The sequence below is a fragment of the Onychostoma macrolepis genome, chromosome 06 (genome assembly GCF_012432095.1).
Source record: "Onychostoma macrolepis isolate SWU-2019 chromosome 06, ASM1243209v1, whole genome shotgun sequence".
Taxonomy (NCBI): Eukaryota; Metazoa; Chordata; class Actinopteri; order Cypriniformes; family Cyprinidae; genus Onychostoma; species Onychostoma macrolepis.
Genome location: NC_081160.1, coordinates 6,226,804 through 6,251,760, shown reverse-complemented (window position 1 = coordinate 6,251,760; position 24,957 = coordinate 6,226,804). Strand labels below are relative to the sequence as shown.

Here is a 24,957-nt window from a genome sequence, read left to right as displayed (position 1 = left end):
TACTGTAGCTATGAGAAGCGTTGGACGCGTACGCGGTTGCCGTACTGTATTAAAGCTTTAATCAGAATAAAACCGTATATTAAAAGCTAACAGAAGCAGTAGCATTTACAAATAACAGCGTATCTAAAAGTATGAGACAACAACAGACCAAAAACTTAGGCCTACCATTAAAAGCCGTGCTTGCACAGGTTCTGCGCGATCCTCTTCACTAATATCCTCTGTCTCTCAATCGGGTTCAAACTAATAAGCAATATAGATGACGCCATTGTTTACAATACAACCAGAGCACATGCTGCTGAGCTGAGGGGCGTCCCGTTCAGACGCGCTCTAGAGGTGGTTTAGCCAATCACAGCACACTCTGCCAGCTAACCAATCAGAGCCCATTGTGTATTTCTGAGGGAGGGGCTTTCCTCATAAAAGCAGGAAAATGATCAGTGCGTTTAGAGGAGAAGGGACAGAGCGGTGTGGAATAAAGGTAAATTATGTGAAAAATAATGCGTTTTTTAACAAACGAAGCATTAACATGTTAGACTGCACCCCATAAACACAATCAAGCCTAGAAAACAAAAACAAAAAACAGTCAACCACCCCTTTAAAAATAAAAGCATAGCTACACAGATAATAATATTATAGATCACTCACCAGTATGAAAGCCACCAGTCATGAAGAATATAAGAAGTCTGTAGAGCAGAAAACAGCATTAGCATGAAACTTTAACTGTGAGCGAGAGATCTTTCAGTGTATAACCGCAGTAACACTGCTGTCTCTCGTACCTGTGCCAGCAAGTTGAGGAGCATAAGCAAAATCAGCATAAGGGCGTTGGCTCCAGCTCTAAAATATTTCCAGTACAAGTGAAGGCCGATGGTCCCCTCAGTGCGCGTCTCCTCGGCCATGGTATGCACATGCTCCGCCTACCCATGAGGAAAAACAAGGTTAAGGCTAGATGGCATACAGATTCATCTATTAAACATGCGCACATCAATATAGCATAATTTTTTAATCACACTGTACAACAATAATTACTGTTTTTGCATTATAGTAAGGGGTAGGTTTAGGGTGTAGACGTTAATAAAACACAATATAATAGGTAGAAAACTTCAATTATTCTCAGATTCTGGTTTTAGCTGTATCCCTTCTAGCCACAACCGAAAAACAATTTGATTCTTTCACTTGGTGGAAATGTCTATCTTTATGATCAGACAGTGAGTAACATCTACGGAGCGAATTTTGTGCCAATATTCATTAAACAAATCCAGTGTTTTGCAAATAAACACGATCTGCTTTGCAAAGAAAAACTCGACTTTCAAACAAACGCAAAGTGATTTGCAAATAGAAAACTCTATTTGAGAAAAAATGCAGTATGGACAAATATATGTATTGTGTGTTACAACTGTGAGACTCCTTTGCCTTTTTATGAGGAAACTTGGCTTGATTTTCTCACAAATGCGTGCAGGCTGATTTTCTCACACGTGCAATTGAGCAACTTTCTTTTCCAAAAACAGCAAATGGCGCTGTCGGTCAATTTACACTAGTCTCCCGAGACCTTTTCAGACCAGTATGAGTGGGGAACAGGTGAGTTTCTGTCTTACTATCTCTATAATTAACCATTTAGATGTTTTCAAAAATCGACCCTACTACAGTGTCAGTGAAATTCACAACAAGTGCTGTAAAACTGTTAACATGATTGATTAGTTCAAAAATCAGGAGTGACATGGCTAAACATTTAACTAGGCAGTCTTTCCCTATAAAAACTGATCCATTCTCTGTACCTCTTATACTCTGTTGGATCGCGGGATATAGAATATACATATTAATACAATTGTTCAACATTCAAAACTATGCAGGGGTATAACAATATATCGTGTCACAATATATTGTAATACTAAAATGCAAATGTATAGTGGATAGCAACAATATTGTGTACCAAAAATGAAAGCGTTTTGAATTTTATTTTTACATTAGGTCAAGTAAGATTTATTGTCTTTCTGCTATATACGTTGAGACATAACCTCCAGTGGAGAGAAATGTTGTAGGCTACCTCTGCAGTAAAAGTTTAAACAAGTATAAAACTACACATAGACAACGTACTGAAAGGAGTAGGCTAAACTAATTATACAAATCGGCTACTATAATCAAACTAGTTAAAGTTCAGGTGAGCTTTATTGTGATTCAGCTATGTAAATGTACCAAAATATAATCTAAACATTAATATCCCTTACGAAAATTAACCATGGTTTTACTAAATAAATACCATGGTATTTGTAGTAAAGCTGCCTATACTGAAATGGTAACCTGCAAAAAAACATTACCACCACACTTTTACTATAGTAAAACCAACTTTAATTTTCATAAGGGATATCATAGTTTATTATCATATTTATGTTTATATATATATATATATATATATATATAGTACAGTAATATACATGCCTTGTACAACATGTAAAACTAAAAGTGGCCTGTAAGGAGATATTTCATATTTCAACCAATATACCAGCAGATTTTAGTCTGACAATAGCCTGTTTGGAAAAATCCAACTAAAATTATGTAGCTTTTTATATAAAGCCGAGCAACATTTTAACTCACGAAGTTAAGAATAAAAGGCTACTGTCAGGAATTATATTAGTGGCTCTTTAAAATGCAAACGTTCGCCATCTGAGTCACTCCGAGAAGAGTCCTCGCTGTCCAGAGTGTGTCTTCACCTGTGTAGCACGCTGTTTATTAAAATGCTGAATTTAGTATTACATCAGCGTGAACTTGTTCCTTCTCCCCAATTCACAGGACAAGAGTGACACCAGAAGAGAAATATTCATCATTTTGCTTAGCTAAAAAATACTTAATTATTTTAGACAAATGATAGCACAGTTACATCATTTACATTTTTTTTTTTAAGATATTGTACTAAATAATGTGATTTGTTTTCATTTTTTTATTAATAATTAATGACCTCTTGGGTGATATTACTATATCTGATACTAAATTAAATTGTCAAAGCTTTCATTTTTGGTACACAATATTGTTGCTATCCACTATACATTTGCATTTTTGTATTACAATATATTGTGACACGATATATTGTTATACCCCTGCATTGTTTTGAATGTTGAACAATTGTATCAATATATTCTATATCCCGCGATCCAACAGAGGATAAGAGGTACAGAGAATGGATCAGTTTTTATAGGGAAAGACTGCCTAGTTAAATGTTTAGCCATGTCACTCCTGATTTTTGAACTAATCAATCATGTTAACAGTTTTACAGCACTTGTTGTGAATTTCACTGACACTGTAGTAGGGTCGAACACACAATACATATATTTGTCCATACCTCAACATTTTCTCTCAAATAGAGTTTTCTATTTGCAAATCACTTTGCGTTTGTTTGAAAGTCGAGTTTTTCTTTGCAAAGCAGATTGTGTTTATTTGCAAAACACTGGATTTGTTTGATGAATATTGGCACAAAATTCGCTCCATAAACATCCCACTCATCCACTAGATGGAGCTACTGACTCATCTGAGCTGTAAATGTGAATGTTACAGGAAAAGTTCACCCACAAATAAATGACAAGTCACACTTACCGGCAGCTGATCGGATTCATCTTTAACAGACAGAACAGATGAAGAGTGCGAGTTCTGGGAGAGTGTGCGGCTGCGGGGGGAGCGAGGAGCCTCTCCTTTTTCACCCTCCTCTTCCTCGTCCTTCTTCAGCAGAGAGGTGAAATCCACTCCTGATCGCAGCAGCTCTGAGAATGTGCCACGTGCCACCATGTGCCCCTGAGAGAGCCGACATGAGATAATTATGGCTCATTCAGGGTTGCTGCAGGATTTTTAAACTCAAATTTAAGACTTAAGACCTTTTTTAAGACCTGCACAAATAAAATTAATACCATATGAGCAGGGTAGGGCAATGTCTATGGTAAACTGTAAAATGAATGTAAAAAGCACGATTTACTGTTCCGATAGAAGTTTTCACAAAACAAAAAGTTTCATAAAATAATACAATTCACATTTCAGCCTTTAAACCATTTTTTAAGAAAATGGATGAGTCAAAAGTATTAATTATTATATTAATTTAAACAATTATCAATAAATTATTATATTAATTAAATAACATACAAACACATTTTACGGTCTAGATTTTTATAATGGATTATCTCCTTATCGATCCACCAGTTCACATTTACAGCACTGCGTGTTTGCAGGGTAAAAATATGGGTCGAGTTTTGCATTGGTCTGAACAAAAACAACCCAATGTTCCTGCAATACCGGAGGCTGCAGTTCTAGGACTGCATAGAACCCTATTTTTTGGGACAGCACCATCTATTCCAACAGAGGAGACCTCATTCAAAGAAACAAACAAACATACATATGCAAACAAACAGCACATCAGACGTGAAGCGCTGCAGCTAATTAACTGAAGTCTCGCACAGACACAAGTCTTCTTTCCAAGAAAACTGAATTTTAAACCAGAATATATTGAAATAAATTAGGTTAAATATTTCAAGAGGGTTAACAACGGGTATGTTTAGTGAGTTTAGGAGTTGGTTAAGACAATAATTAAGTGTATAAAATTAAATAACTACATAATTCCCTAAAAATAATAACATACAGAATTGAATAGCAATTGCTATAAAATAGTATGAGCCACTAATATTTAGTCATTTAGCAGACGCTTTTATCCAAAGCGACTTATAAATGAGGACAATGAAAGCAATCAAAATCAACAAAAGAGCAACAATATGCAAGTGCTATAACAAGTCTCATTTAGCCTATATAACGCAGTACATGTAGCAAGAGATTTTTTTTTAATTATATAATAAATAAAAAGAAAACAGAATAGAAAAAGAATAGAGCAAGCTGGTGTTAGAGGCCTTTTTTGATTTTGTTAATTGTATAATAAATAAAAAGAAAACATAGAATACAAAAAAAGATTAGAAAATCTAGAGTGCAAGTCTAAAAGGGACAAGTTTTAAAACAATTTTTTTTTTTTTTTTTTTTTTAAAGAATAGAATTAGAATAGAGAGAGGTATGACGTTCTTCATTCTCTCTTACATTATTGTTGGTTCATTAAAAATGAATCTTGCTGCCGCGTTCTGGATTAATTATAAAGGTTTGATAGGACTGGCTGGAAGACCTGACATAATACATACATACAAAAAATAAATAAAATAAAATAAAATAATTAAAAAACAAACAAAAAAAACTACAGGGCCCTGGAAATCCAGTTCTGAAACTACAGCCTCCGGTATTGCAGGAATACCCTACTCACTAGAGCCCTGCACGGGCCTAAAATTTAGGCCCTAGCCCGGCCCTGGCCCGAGACACTCAGGCCCTAGCCCAGCCCGTGTCCGACAGCTCATCAGAATTCTCGGCCCGAGTCCGACCCGAGCCCGTCTTTTTTCCCCCTTCTCCCAAAACAGCTTATCTACTACCGTTTCAGCTATTAAAATAGTTCAGTTTTGTATGAAATGGCAAAGTGATTGTAATTCGTTTAGTTATTTTATTAAGTTAATTTAGAAAAACGTTTGGAGCATATTTTTTTTTTTATTCGTTAAATGTAAGTTTTTGTTTTTTAAAGTTACGACCAAGCGGCCAGCGGCAGAAAGAGAGTTGATCATAGCCTACGTTTGATAAATTTAGCTTTCTCAAATCATCACGACTTCTCTAAAATTAAATCTATAATTATAAAACAGCTCCACAATGTTAGTTTAAACGCTTGAGCTAGATAAATGTGCACTGATGCATATCCAGTAGTTTGTGCGGAGAGTGAAAGCTGAAGCGCGCTTTACAGGACGCGCAAGAATGATCACGTGCATTGGAAACATTTCAAAATACGCTGTCATTTTTGCTCATAAAGGTAAGAGTAAAAGGCTACGTTGTTCGGAACCGTAAAGGGTCTACTTTTATTTGCGTGCACTCACAATATCAACAAAACGTGCTTTCATAAAAAAACAACAAAAAACAGTTTCGGTTTTGAGCAAGCGGAGCGTTCTGAAAAACCGAAACACAGCATATAGCCTACTTGCCTCACTGACTTGATAAATATAGTATCTATAGAAAGCTTTGAATTACTACTTTAAAACGAGATAATTCGAATCGAAAACAAAAACTCTTTCATTATAAAATCCCTAAAGATGCATTTCTCTCTAAAGGCGCATCCAGTGAGGAGATGGCGTGGATCATCATCAAATGCATGGCTGATCAAAAATGCAGCTTTTCCCGAAGCATTGGGAACTTTTTGTAATTCCACGCTCCAACTTCTTCCTGATGCTCTGCATGGTCACCTGTATGCTAATGTGTGCGTATGCGTTGCGTATTGCTTAGGCGATGTATAATATTTATAAAATAATCAGTATTTAATTAGCCATGTGTGCTCTGCGCGTATATGGGCACAATAAAAGGAGAGAAGCTAAATGAGCCCGAGCCCGACCTGTAAAAAAAAAAAAATGGCCCGAGCCCGGCCCGAATGGACTCGGTGTGTCGGGCCCCGTCGGGCTTGCAGACCTCTACTACTCACAACAACAGCCTTATTGAACATGCACATTCATTCTCTGCCAGCAGGAGGCGCTTTCGAACGGTTTCCCCGGTAACAGCAGAACACAAAGCAGCGCAGCACTGGACTTTGAAACGTGCCATGCTCATATTTATTTACAGCCTTTTGAAGTTTAATCGTCACATTAAGCTGTATAGCGATTCTGGTTTGTACCCAAATTTAAGACCTCTTTAAATCATAATTAAGACTGTCTTGTACAATTTAAGACTTTTTATGACCTTAAATTTGATAAAGTAAATTTAAGACTTTTTAAGGAATTGACTGGTGTGTGCTGTTACAGCTCACCTCCTTCAAAACCAGGATCTGATTTGCGGCCTTCAGGTACTGCAGCTGGTGAGTAACCAAGATCCTGGGCTTGTCCTTCAGAATACCACAAATACACCTGCAAGAACAATCAGGGCTCTTAATACTTACTTCAAAGAAACTGTGAAACACTCTTAGTTCAAAAATCTGGGGTTGGGAAGATTTTTTAAAAATGTTTTTGAAAGGGGTCTCTTATAAATGTAGTCGCCAAGGTTGATCTTAAATACAGGAAAAACAGTAATAATGTGAAATATTATTACAATTTAAAATAACTGCAATTTAATAAAGAAACTTTTCTATTGAAAACAGGTGTGCACTTATTTATTTCTTTTGACAATTTACTGTTGCTTTTGATTAATTTAATACGTCATTGCATTCATGGTTTACTTTGCCCACTTTGGAGCTTGACTGTCTCTGAAAACTAAAAGCTTTCAATGTACCGAAAAAGAACCTTTTGAATAGCAACAGTAAAACACAACAGGATCGATGAAGAGTATGGACTTACTGTTCAAATAGGTGTCTGCCCACTTCTGCATCCACTGCACTCAATGGATCATCCAACAGGTAAATATCAGCATCCTGATACACAGCCCTAAAACCCAGACAGTAACAGATATGTAGCAAAATACAATAAAACAGTTCTTAAATATTCTTTCCTATTAGCAAGTATATGCTAGTTTGCATATTAAGAAATTATTTATTTCCATTTCATATATTATACACATTACAAAATGTCATAACCTCAGCATGTCCATGATGCAGTTCTCTGAATACATATTATGCATGCACATATACATATGGGTAGTTGACGTATCAATGTGTCTTATGGTGTGACAGAAAAATGTAAAAAAAAACAAAAAAAAACATTGAAGATAAACCTCTCATGCTATTTGTATGTTAAGTTTTTTTCCCCTCCTACATTTTTGCTATGTCACACCATAGGACACAGTCCAATTTTTATTTGTCAACTACCCATATTATATATATATATATATATATATATATAGTGTCATGGCTAAAAATATCGGCACCCTTGCAATTCTGTCAGAAAATTGTTCCAATTGCAAATGTTTTGGTATTCACATGCTTATTGTTTTTGTTTGCACTGCAACAACAAAAAACAGAGAAGAAAAGTCAAACTTGATAAAATTTCACACAGAACTCAAAAATGAACTGGACAAAATTACTGGCACCTTGTCAAAATGGTAAGAAATAATTACTTTTCAAGCATGTGATGCTCCTGTAATTTGTATTTAGACACACCTGTGGCAAGTAACAGGTGCGGGCAATTTAGTAAATCACACTTGCAACCAGTTAAAATAGAGAAAAGTTGACTCAACCTTTGTGTTGTGTGTCACATTGAGCATGGAGAAAAGAAAGAAGTGTAAAGAGTTGTCTGTGGATTTGAGAGAAAAAATTGTGGAAAAACATGGACAATCTCAACGCTACAAGTCCATCTCCAGAGATCTTAATGTTCCTGTGTCCACCGTGCACAATATCATCAAGAGGTTTACAGCCCATGGCACTGTAGCTAACCTCCCTGGACCTGGACGGAAGAGCAAAATTAATGAAAAATTACAACGAAGGATTGTTCGAATGGTGGATAAAGACCCCCGATTAACTTTCAAACAAATTCAAGCTGATCTGCAGACACTGGGTACAACAGTGTCAGCTCGCACTATCCGTCGCCATCTGAATGAAAAGGGACGCTATGGTAGGAGACTCAGGAGGACACCACTGCTGACACAAAGGCATAAAAATCCAAAACTTGTGTGACAAAACCACAATCCTTCTGGGAGAACGTACTGTGGACAGATGAGACAAAAGTAGAGCTTTTTGGAAAAAAGGCCATCATGGCACTGTTTACAGAAAAAGAAATGAGGCCTTCAAAGAAAAAGAACACAGTCCCTTCAGTCAAACATGGTGGAGGTTCAAAGATGTTTTGGGGTTTGCTTTGCTGCTTCTGGCACTGGATGCCTTGACTGTGTGAACGGTATCATGAAATCTGATGATTACCAAAGAACGTAGTGTCCAGTGTCAGAAAGCTGCGTCTCCACCAGAGGTCATGGGTCTTCCAGCAGGACAATGACCCGAAACACACTTCAAAAAGCACTCAGAAATGGTTACAAACAAAGCGCTGGAGAGTTCTGAAATGGCCAGCAATGAGTCCAGATCTGAATCCCATAGAACACCTGTGGAGAGATCTCAAAACAGCAGTTGGGAGAAGGCATCCTTCAAATCTGAATGACCTGGAGCAGTTTACAAAAGAAGAGTGGTCCAAAATTCCAGTAGAGAGGTGTAAGAAACTCATTCATGGTTACAGGAAGCGAATGATTTCAGTTATTTTTTGCAAAGGGGGCGCTACCAAATAATTTAAGTTAAGGGTGCCAATAATTTTGTCCAGTGCATTTTTTGGGTGCTAACAAAAAATAAATAAACATGTGAGTACCAGAACATTTGCAACTGCAACAATTTTCTGAGAGAAGGGTTGCATTTTCTGACAGAATTGCAAGGGTGCCAATATTTTTGGCCATGACTGTATATACACACACACACACAGTATATATTTATTTGCTCAAAATAATTGATCTGTTAAGGTTTAATTGTATTACTGAATTTGTATAAAAACATTGAAAAATAGATTTTAAGGTTTAACAGTTTGGGATACCTGGCCAGGTTGACTCTAGCTTTCTGTCCTCCACTGAGAGTCGCTCCTCTGTCTCCGATCACAGTTAAATCCCCGTCAGGAAGCAGCTCCATGTCCTTTACACAACACAGAAAGAACTACAGTATTATTACACTACAGCTTACAATAACCTGAACTTTACAGTAGTGAAGATGTCTAGTTAAAGTTTTATAGCTTTGGAGACAAAAAAACAAAACAAAAACAAAAACTACTAAAACAAGCAAGGATGCATTAAATTGACCAAAATGGACAGTAAACACAATGTTACAAAGCACAAATGTTTTCAATATTAATAACAAGAACTGTTTCTTGAGCAGCAAATCAGCATATTAGAATGATTTCCGATGGATCATGTGATGCTGAAAATTCAGCGTTGCATCACAGGAATAAATTACATGTTAAAATACATTACAATAGAAAATAGTTATTTTAAATTGTAATAATGTATGTCAATACTACTGTTTTTACAGCATGTTTGATCAATAAAATGCAGCCTTGGTGAGCATAAAAGACTTCTTTCAAAAACATTTTAAAAATCTTACCGACCCCTAAACAGTAGTGGAAACGTATGCACTTAATTTGTGATTATTTAAATTAAGTAATCAGCACATGTAATTGATTTGACAACCCTAATTACACCAAGTAAACAATAAATAATCTTACTGAGAGTTTAATTTACAAGCAGATGGAAAAGATTAGAAAGGTAAGAGTGTGATGGATGAATTAACGAATAGGCATCTCACCCTTTTGAGCGCACAGGCTCTGAGGACGCTCTCATATCGCTGGGGCTGCAGCTCCTTTCCGAACAGTATGTTGCTCCGAATGGTTCCTGGAAAAACCCAAGGCTGCTGGGAGGCATACGTCAGCTCACCTTTGACCTTTACCACACCCTTTTCTGCTGGAAGCTCCCCCAGAACAGTGCTGAGGAGAGAAGACTGCAGGAGAGAGGTGAAGATTAATAACTAATAACACTCATGGCTGCCATAATCACATCTATTTTAAATAGCAAACCTGGAAAAGTGAAATGAGAGAATGAAGTTATTGTGACTCACCTTTCCAGCCCCACAGGACCAATAACAGCCAAAAGTTGACCGGGCTTCGCAGTAAAAGATACGTTTTGTAATGTTGGCGCATCTAGAGACTGTGAAGTAGACAGGAGAGAATATATAGTAACCTCAACATAAAAAGGGGGAAGATTAGTTTCAACAGAACTTACTGAAAGCCCTAAAAAAGTTTAGGATCAGTACGATAGAAAGTAATGAATACTTTCAGTCAACAAGACTGCATTAAATTGATCAAAAGTAACAGCAATGACTTTTACAGTTACTTCAAATTTTTATTTCAAATACATGCTACACTAATTAATACATCTATTATCTTTGACAAAAAACAACAACACTATAACTGAGCTAACATGCTTCTGGGATGGAAACAGGACATCCAGACTACACTTCCTTGTGTATCCAGTCTACACTTGTATCCAGGGTACACTACAAGTGTATCCAGACTACACTTCCTTTTTTTCCCCTGAGGAAATTTCGAGAGAACTTCCGCTACTTGATGGCCACTATAGCAGCTTATAGTTCTGCATTTCCAAAATCATAACTTGGGGGAAGGTGTGTGTTCTTTCAAGGGCCTTGTCACACTGCACTCACCTTGTCCCAGTAGCAAATGAGATCCTGTATCTGCACAGTCGCGTCTTTCTTATCCTCCTGACTGAGTGGAACGTGAGATTTCACAAGCTCATCGAGCAAGAGGAACTTCTGCATGTGAGAGAAAAACCACAGACACTTATGATGCATGAACACAAGACCTTCACACACACAAAACTGCTGTAATAACACACTGATAGTCTAGTCACAGTACTTTGGAGTTTCTTTGATTAACACAAATTGGGACTGTGTGACAAGTAGAAGAAGTGGGTTCACTGTGAGGTCAAATCGGAAAATGTATCATTTGCTTTGTATATAAAGGCTCCCCTCTCTAAGCAGACACTCCATGATTACAAAATCTGCAGGTTCATGACTTGCGTAACATTAGCTGTGTCAGTGGGAACTTTGGAGTAGATCTAAAATTAACCCTGAAAATGACACCTACAGCACTTCAGTACAACCAGAGGAGCCAGAGATTTAGAAGTTATTAGTCTTGGCAAATCATCTTTCATTTCATTTATTTGTATCGAAAGCTTATTTAATAAATTTGTGTTATAGGACAATTATAATTATACAAGTATAAAAAGTATATTTATGTTATATGAGTTTGTGAGCATCAAGTTTGTTTTGCCTTTTTCGTTACATATTGATGAATTCGGAAATATATATATATATATATATTAGTGCTGTCAATCGATTAAAAAATTTAATCGCATTAATCACATGGACTGTGATTACACAAATTTAAAATGCTAGGATTTAGCTGTAAATGTGTTGAAAAAGGAAATGCATGACAAGATAGGTTCTGTTTCCTTAAACTTTCACACCAGGTATGAGACATAATCCTTATTATTATTTTATCATTATTCTTATTTTTATTCAGCCATTATACTGGCAATAAAACGTTTACCAAGCCACATCGCTTCAATCCCAGTATACATTTACCCAACTATTATCAAAAGTATTTCTAAATAAATACAACAAAACATTTTCTTGCGACCTTACGTGAAGTATTATAACAAAATGCATTATGAAGAAGAACTGGACCTGTTCTGCAGGAGCATTAGAACTAATATTAACATCATGCTTCATAAGACAATTTATGAGATTAATAGTACACTTTTACTCAGAACTCACAGATGTACACATTCAACTCAAGAAAATCACATACAAATATCCTATCGTAATCGTGTGTTTATTATCTTATATAATCTATAGTGGCTGTTGTCATGTTTATTTCTGCTGTATAAATGTATACTGGGATTAACTATACATAAATGTATACTGGGATTGAAGCGATGTGGCTTGGTAAACGTTTTATTGCCAGTTTAAAGGCTGATAATGGCTGAATAAAAACAAAAGAATAATGATAAAAGAATAATAAGGATTTTGTCTCATACCTGTCGGAAATGTGAAAGGTTTTACATGGCATTTACATTACAGTTCAAGTGACCCAATTCTTATTTTTCATCCCAAGTGGCACAGATCGGATATGACCCATGAACATGTAGCAGGAAAAAAAAGTGCATGGATTCTCAGATCCGTTTAGAGCTCATTCCTATGTGGAAATAAATCCGATACGAATTGCATACGTGCTTTTGCGTCTGCCATTTTAAACAGACAGATGGGATATTTCCCTGTCAATATGAGTCATACATCAGTTGAAAAAGCAATGGTGGCTCAACCCAATAGAATCATTCTGAAGGTTTGTCTTTTGGGACATAATTTTATCATTTTGTCTATGTCCATTGCAAATTGTGCCATTTTTACATCCTTTTTAGCCTAAGCTTTAGCAGGTCAGTATGTGTACTTTGGGTTGTTTCACCAAGTGTATAATGTAAATGCAGGTTAAGTGCATAAAATGGTCAATGGTTTTTATGGTCATAAAAAAAAAAAAAAATCAGATCCAGTCGGATATAGTATAGATGTGGCCTAATGATGGCGGTCGTACCTTGATCCTCCGGATGCTGATGGCAGACTCGGACACTTTCTCGATAGCAGCAGGGAAGAACAGAGTAACGGTGAGGCGGACGGCGCTGTACAGCGACACGGCCACAAACACACGGCTGGCAGAGATTTTGTTGCCCACCAGAACGTACACAGTGAACGTCACAAACAGGATGATTTTATTCGCCGTAAAGAACGAGGCCATGTTCAGCCCACGGAGGTAAGAGCTGCTCATGATTTTTGAGATCTCCTTTCTACAAGAAACAAACAAACAAAAAAGAGATTTTAGCTATTAATACTCAAGAATCATAAAGATTATTATGTCCAAGAGATGGATGGCCTTGCATAGTAGTGCTTGACAAGGTTGGCTTGCACAATAAATGTTCATTCTGTCTTTTCATAGTTAAAAAGTTACAAAGTTACATTACAAACAGAACCACAGATAAGATTAAAAGAAGCATTGTTTGTGGCATTACAAGGATAAAACTGAGATTTCATGGCTTCAAACTGTTATAAACATTATTAAATCTTTACTTTTTTTGACATGCTGACATTCCCCCAAGTCCTGAACCACAGTACAAAAGTATATGAACACAAGTGGTTCTAGTCATGCGAGTTAATGGCATTGGATTGTGCTTGCAGTGCATTCTCAGCATTGCCTCAAGGAACGCTTTAGTCGTCTTCTACAGTCAGTGTTTACTTTTAAGTCAACACAGTTCACTGGCGCAGGTGTTTTTTTTATCATTTGTCCGACTCAAGGTTTTACAGATCTTTAAGATAAAATCAATACGAGCATTAAAGTCAAAAGATGTATGTAATGGCTATAAAACCTTTGGCAATTTGCCATCCTCAGTCAAGAATTTTGCTGACCTATGTCAGAGCTACAGCAGTGTAAACAGATTAAATAACTCTATTCTATTTACTCTCTTTGGAGGCACTGGAGAAAGTGCTTATATGGACATTAGATGTAAATTATTTTCTTGTTTGTTGTTGTTATTCATGTTGTATGCTGTTTTTAAAAAAAAATTATATATGGACCTTTTTGAGTCTGAAATAAAGATATCATATATCTACATCATTTACCTTCGTACATCATTAACCAGCGCTGCGAATGGCTTTTCCCAAGCATACATCTTAATTATACGTATACCAGACACCACCTCATTCATAGTGCGTATCCTACTGTCAGTGAAGGCTGCCGTCTTACTCCTGTGAGAGACACAGACAGAAGAAGAGAACATTTTTGAGATATATTGTCTATTCTAAAACATAAAAGTAATCCTGTAATAAAAAAACCATCTTCTTCAAACCAGGTTTCACATCTTTGTTTAAACATGTCCTAGAATTAACATCTTAAAGGGATAGTTCACCTACAGTTGCCGGTACCCATTGACTTGCATAGTGTTTTTTTTCCATACTATGGAAGTCAATGGCGACCTGCAACTGAAGGTGAACTATCCCTTTAACATGGTTCTGATCAACCATGAAGTATATAACATGTAACCCTAAGTCGGATAAACTTTTTAAAATTCTTAAATAATTAAAGGTGATGGCACAATAAAGCTATCAGAACTTACAAAACTTATCTTCTTTGTTAGTAAAAATAAAAAGTACACAAAACTTAATTTAATTGGTATTTATAAGTTGATGGGTAAAAGTGCAAAATAAATTGTCCTGATTTTAACATTACTATAAAGAAATTCTGGAATATTTCACCCTTCATCTCTCAAGTATTTGAATTTAAAATCATTATGTATACATTATTTTCCCTTTAAAGTTTTTTTTTTTTTTTTTTTATATATAATCTGACAAATACATGTGACAAAAGTTTATAATTGATGAATCATATTCAGGTTGGCTCTGAACCTCAGCTGAACTCTGATCTCAGACTTTACGCAGAAAGAGTGCATAACCCCAGAAGGAAAGAGCATGTGGTTACACATGTGACTATGATTTATTGTGTTTGAGCACTGCGACAAGACTGATCACCACAATAAGTTCTTATAAATGACTTGTTTGATGATGGTTGGAGATGATTAATAGTTCATTATGGACAGAATAACTACTATAACAGAAGAATAGACCACCTTCAGCAGACTGTTCTTTTGAGCTATTATTTCTAGACTACGTAAATCTGCGCACATGCAATTTATTTAAGAATAAAGCCTACTTGAAGCCTGAAGCCTACTTGACACTATTCACCATGACATGAAGAGCATCTTGTGATTGTGATTAAACCGTTCAGCTTTTTATGATTCCTTTTCCCTGATCCAATTTAAAAAATTCCCTGTCAGTGTAATCCTGAGATAGTACCTGTACTTTGAAAACAGCTTCCCAAACATGGTCTGAAGTGGCATAAGAAAGATTAAAACTGCCATGCCCGCAAGGCATGATGCTCCAATCTCTTGCCAAAGCAGACCAATCACAGCTGCGGCTTGCAGAGGCCCCACCCACAGGAAGTGAAGAAAAATAGTCACCTGGGAAAAGAGATGTGAACAAAACAACAGATAATTATATCATACTTCACCAACCAAAAAATACCATGTTATTACCATGGGGTTTGGATGCGGCACTATAACAACACCACGTTTTTGGACACGTACAAACACAACTATTCAAAAGTTTGGAGTTGATCAGATTTTTGAAAAGTTCTGAATATCTTTTATGCTCGCCAAGGCTGCAATTATTTGATCAAAAATACAGTAAAAACAGTAATATTGTGAAATATTATTACAATTTCAAAAATCATTCTAATATGCTGATTTGCTGCTCAAGAAACATTTCTTATTATTATCAATGTTGAAAACAGTTGTGCTGCTTAATATATTGATAATATATTGTGGAAACTGTGATAGTTTTTTTTTAGGATTCTTTGAAAAATAAAGGAAGTTAAAAAGAAATGCAGTCATTTTGAAAAATAAATCTTTTGTAACATTATATGTATTTACTGTCACTTTTTGCATTCTTACTGAATAGAAGTATTAATTTCTTTCAAAAAAAACAAAACAAATCTTACTGACCCCAAACTTTTGAACAGTAATGTATGTTTCTTGGATTACCATGTAAATATCAAAGTACGTGAACCATGGTGTACCACATATGCTATAGACTACACAAGTACAAAAGTATTAACCACCAACAATTGTGTGCTTTTTATATAGTATATCAGGTTTGAAGTTTAGATTATATAAAATGCAAATTTTTGAAAAAAAACAACATCTGGATTCCATCATCAGCGATCATTTAATAAGCTCTTACATAGTAGCACAAAACCATGACGTAGCATGTTATAGTTCATGAGACAATTTAGTGTAGTACTTGGGACACGGTGTACTGCTTTTGTAATATCACATTACAAACAGCCCAAGAGGTTATTTTTAGAATCTACAAAAAAGGAGCTTAAACTTCAAAGTTCTAATTTCGGGTAACTTGGACTGAACAAAGACCGAACTTCCTGTAATTCTTCACCGAACTCCTCTGATGTCTGCTGGTAAATGCACGAGAAACGCCTCCAAGGACAGATGTAGAACAATGACATTCCTACTACAAAGACACAGAATAACTGCTCAGATAGTATGAAAATGGTCTGAAAATGGTCATGTGTTTACCGAGCTGTGTTAAAGTAATGTTACATAACACACAGCCATCCATCACATAATGATAATAACTCAACTGCTGGAGACTCCACTGGCCTGATTAATGGGTGAGTTAGATACCACAACACAAAAATAGTTTAAAATGTTTAACTAATCCTATGTGTGACCTCTCCTGGTACTCTGAACGCTGGCCAATCTGTTACCCAGTAACACAAGCCCATTACGGTAAATCACTTGTGCTGCCTTTGGCTATTTTAACTAGAAAATGAACCACACAAAACAATTCCCTGACTAAACAAGTAACACGTTTAATTCCATTAAAAAAAAAAAAAACCTGTGAGTGATCTGCTTCAAAAACAGGAAATTGACAACCGGTGACTATAACACTTAAGTGGAAGACAAAGAAGTTCTGGAAATTTCCTACCTCATCGAACTTGTTGACGTCATTCGACAAAAGGTTAACAATCTGCCCGGTGGTTGTCTGGCCCATGGCTGTGGCACTGAGGCGCAACGCCTAAAGGAAGAAACAATTCAAAAGGTTTGTGGGAAATACCGTGATAAGAAATTGCCCTCAGCCAAGCCCAAAAAATAAATAAATCATTCCTATTGCTCATATCTACAGACACTTTATTAAAAGAGAGGGAGAGAGAGAGAGAGAGAGAGAGAGAGATGTGGCACACTTGAAAAAAAGACAGAACCTCAGATTTCCATGTAAACATCATGTTGTACAAATATGGTACTTATTAATAATCCTGGTGCTACCATCTGGTACTGTCACTGTACTATCTGGTACTATCACTTGGCACCTCCTCAGAACTTTTTCTGGAAAAGCAGGTTTATTTAATTTTTTAAAGAAAATCTAACCTTCCTGTAGATCATATGACACATTGCAATGCGGATTTTCATTCCAGCTCTTTGGACGTGGTAAAAGTAGAGGTGGTGGAGTAACGCCAGACCCAGAGTGGAGAGAGAGATGCCTGCTGCATATCCATAAGCTTCGTACAATGCTGCCATGTTATCGGGGTCGTATCTCTCAAAATACATAATGAGTTTTCCCAAAAACACTGGTTGAATCACTTTAATCACCTCCTATAATGGGGAAGAAGAAACATCAGATGATAACAATGTGAAATAATTGAAATTTTGTACTTGTAAGAACAATATGAGGCTGAATGGATTAGACGTTCACATTCCTAAAAACATCCACACCCTTGTCTTTATTATATGAGGAAATTGTTGTAGCATTTTTAATAGTCCTGTTTTCCATGTAGGCAAGTAGAACCCCAAATTCAGTTTTATTGTTTTCCAAAATACATGTTTAAATATTTCTGGAATTTGTTTTAATGGTTTAATAAAATTCTGATAATGAAAGTGGATATCAACTGAATTCAGAAAACTTTCAAAATGTAGTAATTTATTAACATTTAAATAAATTATGTTGATGGCAGCCATTGACTTCCTTGGTATGGAACAAAATACTACGGAATGGCTACTGTCCACTGTTTGGTTACCAACATTCTTCAAAATATCTTCTTTTGTGTTCAACAAAAAAAAAAAAAAAAAAAAAAACTCACTCAGATTTGGAAGTGGAGGGTGAGTAAATGACCGTTTTTTTGTTGTTGGTTTTGGGTGAACTATCCCTTTAATACAAATGTATTTTTTATTAAAAATTATGGTTATTAAATGAATGCATAATTTAACAACTGAATTAATCTTAAAATGCAATCAAATGAAATTTGAATAATTCCTTTCCATTTTTGGCAAAGTCCTGAATTGACAAAATATTGTGTTAAATTCCATAATAAATAATGTTTTAATAAACTGTATTACTATTATTATTATTATTATATTATTATTACTTTGAGAAGTACATTCTACTGTAAAATAGTGATATAATTCTGTCAGAATTTCTTCAAGTTAAACCAAGCTTTTATTTTGGCTGGTTGTAGTGAAGCTAAACCTTTGAGTTTCAGTGTGCATCTGACAATAGTTTTATCAAAAGAGAAGAAGAAATAACGTCCCATGTTTTCCACAGGGGCATATATGTGCTATATACTTTCTATAATAACTAGGCACTAATCCTGAACCTAACCATAAACCTTGCCTTAACCCATATTAAGTTCAAGTAGTTACTTTATATTTCTTGGTACTTTCTTGTGAAAGTACACTGTGTCTGTACTGTACAATAAAGTAACAAGTCTGCCACGTTTGTTCTGACCAACTGAGGAAAAAAGAATTACCATAGATCGCGCTACCAATGGTAATTAAATCTAATGATCGGTTAGCTCATATCACATCTAACCGTGCAAATTATTATTATTGTTATACTTTATTCTCAAATTATTAATGTAAACAACATCAGCATTGCGTGACAATGAGTATAGTGTGTATTAGCGAGTAGACTTCAATTTCTGTACAGTTTAATCTAATGTCATACCATTCGAATTTCATGTCAAGAAATTCTATTAACCCAAAAAGCAAACTATGCTTCCTTCGAACTGGTTTTCTTTAAAATACAAATCCCGTGTAATCCCAGGCTATCTGTAATCAGAAGCACATTTAAAACTGGAATATAATTTAATTTAATTTCACATGTGTTTCATATAAACACATAAATCCGCCATCAATATGATACATTTAATTATTCCAGCTGCTGTGAGAAAAGGCTATAAACGATCCGCCACCTGCTGGATCCTCACATGCGAGAGCCTACTAGCCGGGACAACGTAATGACGCAGCACCATGCTCGAATTTCCTGCGAAAACCTACCCATACCACTCAAATTAGAAAACATTATTATAAGTTAATTGTTGTGAATCGGGCTAAAGTAAGGTGATAGTTTTGAACACTGGCTGGTTATGTACTTGCTCAAATATTGATTTCGGATTATTTTTAACCCAAAAAAGTTACGGACTGCAGCTTTAGAGAAAAAGTTTGACAAAAAATAAAAAATTTGGCATCCTCACGTAATTCTGTAAAACAAAGGACGACATATTTTGCAGAATGTCCTGGCAGCACTTTTCCATCAGACGATCTAATGAAAAACAGCATCCAGTAGTTGCCTTTACATTTTTTCCATATTTGTGTGAACTATTATTTTTCACACAAACATCCAATTGGTTACTAGACCCATGAGACAGAGGGTTTCAGACCACCATTTCTCTTGGATCTTGTTGGATGCGTTTCAACTAAATCCTAATAAAACCTTCTATAAGAACTCTTAAAACTGAGTGCCGTGTGATGCTTTTGTTTAAACAACACTTCAGGTGATGCATGTTAAGACAGTGAATTATCAACAGAACTTATCAAATGTGCTTTGTCATTCAGTCATCAATGGTTTCAGTTTAAAGTTTAATGTGAATACACACCAGATTTATAGTTAACTAGATTGGAGATTCATTGCCTTCACTTTGTGTACCACATACAAAACATGCAAAGTCCTGGATCAGAACATACCTCTATAGCAGTGAACACTCCCAGTACTGTATATGATCTCCAGTAGCACCTGATAATGGCTTTGGTGAGTTTGGGTTTCCTGAGTTCTTTGGTTGCTTTTTCCACTTCCTGGTCCCAGTAGCTATGAGTGTGGGAAAAAGAAAAAGATGAGTAAGGCTTAATAAATTATGCTGACACAGAGAGAAAAAGGATATCTTACAACAATTATAATCCTCCTTTATTACCCACATTGTGTCATCTCACACAAAACATAACGGTATGATGACTTCAACGTACATAAAACCTTGTTAACACTTAGTCTACAAAAGATTTCACATGAAGACATTTTGTGTTGACTTTTTTTGATTGATAAATCTTAATTATTTATTACACATCTTAAAAGGATAAAAAATGCGGACCAAATAAGGAACAGTCCTGGACCACAAGGGCCACCCGGTGAACAGGTCACAAGAGTATATGTTGTAAACAACATGATGTATAAATGTACAGCATACAAGTCACATAAGAAACAAATCCTGAGCATAAACTAAAGCATTTTAGCCAAATCAGGAAAACAACTAAGGTGCTCCTTCAAAACAGCTGCTGAGCCTCTTCAGTTGATGTTTTCCAGCAGTAACGTCCGGCAGTAAATTTTACATCTGCAAATAACAGTTTACTTCAAGGCAGAACATTTGTGTTTACGCCTCGGCCCCACTGCGCTCCATGCAACTGATCGCAATAAAAGCTTCACTAATTAGTGTCATATCCCAGAGCTCTGTGCTAAATGAACCAGCACTGATCCATTTTAAAGTGCATGATTAGAGGCTGGAGAAATGCTGTGTGTGGAGGTCCTTTTTAATGAATGACAAGATTGTGTTCACTGTCATTCATTTCCATGCTTTAACGGCTGGAGATAAAAACTTTGCAGAAGACTGCTGATTATCAGTGGTTTTCTACGCTGTACAAAGGGTCAGCGAATGATTTATCTGTTCCTATATAATAAAACCTCAAGGTGAAGAAAAAAACTTGTCTGCATGACAGGCTAATCATAGAAATCGACGGTCTTTATGTTACAGTGCGTTTTATTTGCAAAAATCAAGAATAAAAGAACAAATAACAAATAACAAACATAAAATCTTGGATTGCTCAGTAACAAATATTTATGAATACTGAAGTGACCCATTTTACGCAACCCATTATACTTCTGAAATGTGACATATTTCTAAATGAAATGGGACATTCAATTAGAAAAAAAGATAAAACTTGACACATGTTAAGTAACTGGGAATTTACTGGATTGTAAAAAAGGACCATTCAATGGTTTTGATTCCCAGGGAACACATGAACTGATAAAAATGTATACTTTGAATGCAGTGCAAGACACAAAAAAAAGTGTCTGCCAAATGCATAAATGTAATGCTAATAGATGAAGTAGAGGAAATTACCCTTTTGAGGAGGCTTTTCTTTATTTATTTAATGTTTTATTACAAATTAATTAGTGGGATAGATAAATAATAATGGATTAACAATAAATAAATCAATCGAAATAACCGGGAAAAATATTGGCAAGCTTTAGAAAGGCAGCATCACTTAAAAAGTAGTCTAAACAATGTTTAAATATTATTTGGTGTATATCCAAACACCAAAACGCTTTATCCATTATCCAAAAGGCTGCATTGCCTCGAAGCCAAAAAGGAAAGATGTGTCAGAGCAACTGTATTTAAATTAAGGTTTACAAAGACAAGGATGACTGCATTAAAGTTCATTTAAAGTTCATTTGATTTCATGTTGACTTTAAGTTTCAGCTACAGACAAATAAGATGCACAGTCAACTCAAAGGCATTAAATGTGTTTTAGATAAGTGATGTCGGAAGAGCATTTTTCACCTTTCTGTACCCTCTGCCAAAACTTCTGCTCCTGTAATAGCAACAGTAGAACCTTCCAAACTATCTTCCCTTCTGTTCTGGCTCCACAGATTATCAGTGCAAACACTCCCAACCCTAAATATTACAATTTTAATGTCTAACTTGTCCCATACCTTTTGTGCTACGAACATGGTCATATAATCATATGGCTGGAAAAGAGATGTTTTATAGCTTATGTAAGTGATCTGACTTTGATTTTCACCTGGTAGATTATCCAAGCAAACATACAGCATATTTTGCCTACAAGGACAGTTATTCTGGGGAAATCTGTTGCAAGGCAGAGTTGTGGTAGCTCATGAGACACCCCTTGTGGATTTTGAACATAACAGTTTTCTGGGTTACCGGGCCTGATCTTAATCCACACCACCAGGATCAACATTCTCGGGTCCCACGTGCCCAACCACAGCTCCTTCTAGGAATACTAAACCAGGCTAAACTCATTCCTTCATTTCAATCTGCATACATTGTTAATGTATGAATGATTACAAGGATATTCACAAGAACTTAAAATTGCATAATGCACGAACTGGTATGGGCCATCTCCAACAGCTAATGGGAACCGCACTGTCCTGCATTCTCATATTTCACAATAAATACTATGAGGGTTTGTTTGAGAACAGCCTGTTGATTAGTCGGTTTATTCCTAGCGGCTCACTCACCTCTGTAGTTCCTCTCCGAGTCTCTTGGACCCATCCTCTGGAAGCACGTTATACATGTCATCTTCTTCAAGTCTTCTCTTGGATCCGATACGGAAAAGAGGGTTCAGCCAGCTGATGTCAAGCGAGAAGAGAAAAAAGTATTTGGTCAATAGAACTCTTTAAATGTGCATGCCAAAGGATGCTGAATTATTGATGAGTGATGACAGCCGTCTAAAGTGTACAACCCACATGTTTCATGACAGTTAAAAGTAATTAATCTAAACAAACAAACAAACATATATACAGGCAATCTCTTTAAAATGACAGTAACAGATGCTCTCTTCTAGCAACGATGCATAGAGTGTTCCTGAGAGTCAAGGGTTGGAAAACAAAACCTAAAAACTCCTCTGACATTAAAGCCAAATGGCTGGATTTGCATATGGGCCCATAACATGAACTAACAAACTAATATTGAATAACAACATAAAATAATAATAATATAAAAAAAACATTAATATGTGACAGACAATAAAATGAATGCTGTGATAAACATGCTTTTTTAAATTTCCGAATTAAAACCAGTTTTGAATATGTGGTGTAACTGTTCAGAGATTGCAAAAAAAAAAAAAAAAAAAAAAAAAAAAGACAAATTCCTGAAAAATGTCGTTTGGCACAGAAAACAGGGGAAATTGTGTGCTTTATAATACAATTCATTATTATTATTTTTTTTTACAAATCAAAGTCAGTGTGGTCGTGTAACCAAAAAGTGAGAAGTAATTTTTTGTCCTGTGACAAGAAAATAATGTCATTACATTTTAATATTTTTACTCGTTTATGAAAATGCATGATTTGTTTAGGTCAAACAGATTAGTCCCCTAAAAAAATCCTTCTTTTGATATGCATGACTCAAATAAATAAATAAGAAATAAATAAGCTTGAAAAATGTTTGAAAATGTCATAAAAAAAATAGTGATTAAGCTTAATTATTTTCAAGAACTTTTATAAAGAATTTAAAAAAATGATTAAATTGAAATATGACTAAATAAAGAGAGATAATTGAATAGTGCAATTTTTATCAATCAACAGAAAATCCTAAAAAAATGTCTTGTTTGACACAGAAAACAGGCAAATGTTTGCTATATAATAATTATTCATTTATTTTTAATTTTTTAATTTTACCATTCAAATCAAAGTCAGTGTGGTGTAACCAAAATCAAGAGGTCTTTTTTTTTTTGTCCTGTGACAAGAAAACAATGTCATTACATTTTCAAAAAATATCTAATATTTTACTTGCTTATGAAAACACATGATTTGTTTAGGTCAAACAGAGTAGCCCCCTAAAAAATCCTTCTTTTGATATGCATGACTCAAATAAATAAATAAATAGCCTAACCTTGAAAAAAAGTTTGAAAAGTAAAAAATAAATAAATAAATGATTAAGCTTAATTCTTTTCAAGATATTTAAAATAAAGATCACATTCAAATAAGATTAAATAAAGAGAATTTTTTTGTAAAAAATAGTAACTTTTTTTTTTTTTCAGAAATGTATAAAACTAACATGAATACAAAGAGAACGTTCAAAAAACGTTTTTATCATGTCAGACCCTGAAAGCTATTGGAGTAAATACCGGGGGAAAATACTGTAAATCTCCAGTGATATATTTGCTGCAGAAGTTCTTCGGAAGGAAAGAAGTGGGTGGCGAACAGGACTAGCTTTCCCCATGTGACAAAGCACTGGATCATATACACAACTGATAGAAAGACACCTAAAGTCCTCTAAATAAGGCTGAACTAATCTCTTTAGTTTCACACAATGTACAAATAACGAAACGAAAACACCAAAGCTTAAATTCTTTAATAAAGGCTTTTAATTTCAGAGGGAAAACACATTTATAGTCCATGAGCTGATCATGTAACTGTCCCCCTCCTCTCTTTCTCCTGTATAGAGGCATAAAAACTTACCAGAAAAATATCAGTGAGAAGAGATTAGCCGTGGCGGACGGGTTGCTCTTCGCATCTTTCTTTATTGGCTCCATATCGATGGCCATCCTCCCTGCAGTTCAGCCGGACACTGGTACCCCACGCATAACCTGCGATCAGTGCGAGACATTTACCTTATAAACTGTTGTGTAACTTTCTAATGTGCACATGTCGGCGAGTACAGGCTGAGGTAAACCCTTCATTTCCTACTGTGAGCGCAAGGCGTAAGCCCCGCCCCTGAC

General features: G+C 35.6%; 1 protein-coding gene across 1 annotated transcript in view; it reads right to left on the bottom strand.

Moving 5' to 3' along the window:
* abcc4 (ATP-binding cassette, sub-family C (CFTR/MRP), member 4) overlaps nt 1-24,957 on the bottom strand; it is a 49,080-nt gene extending 24,123 nt beyond the window's left edge. Inside the window, 17 exon segments of the mRNA XM_058778866.1 lie at nt 643-680; nt 774-911; nt 3,580-3,774; nt 6,839-6,935; nt 7,362-7,448; nt 9,525-9,619; nt 10,286-10,477; nt 10,591-10,683; nt 11,198-11,305; nt 13,146-13,395; nt 14,225-14,350; nt 15,455-15,618; nt 17,162-17,251; nt 17,602-17,826; nt 20,194-20,314; nt 22,757-22,867; nt 24,698-24,957. Coding sequence (XP_058634849.1) covers nt 643-680; nt 774-911; nt 3,580-3,774; nt 6,839-6,935; nt 7,362-7,448; nt 9,525-9,619; nt 10,286-10,477; nt 10,591-10,683; nt 11,198-11,305; nt 13,146-13,395; nt 14,225-14,350; nt 15,455-15,618; nt 17,162-17,251; nt 17,602-17,826; nt 20,194-20,314; nt 22,757-22,867; nt 24,698-24,783 — 2,216 coding nt within the window. The 5' untranslated portion in view covers nt 24,784-24,957.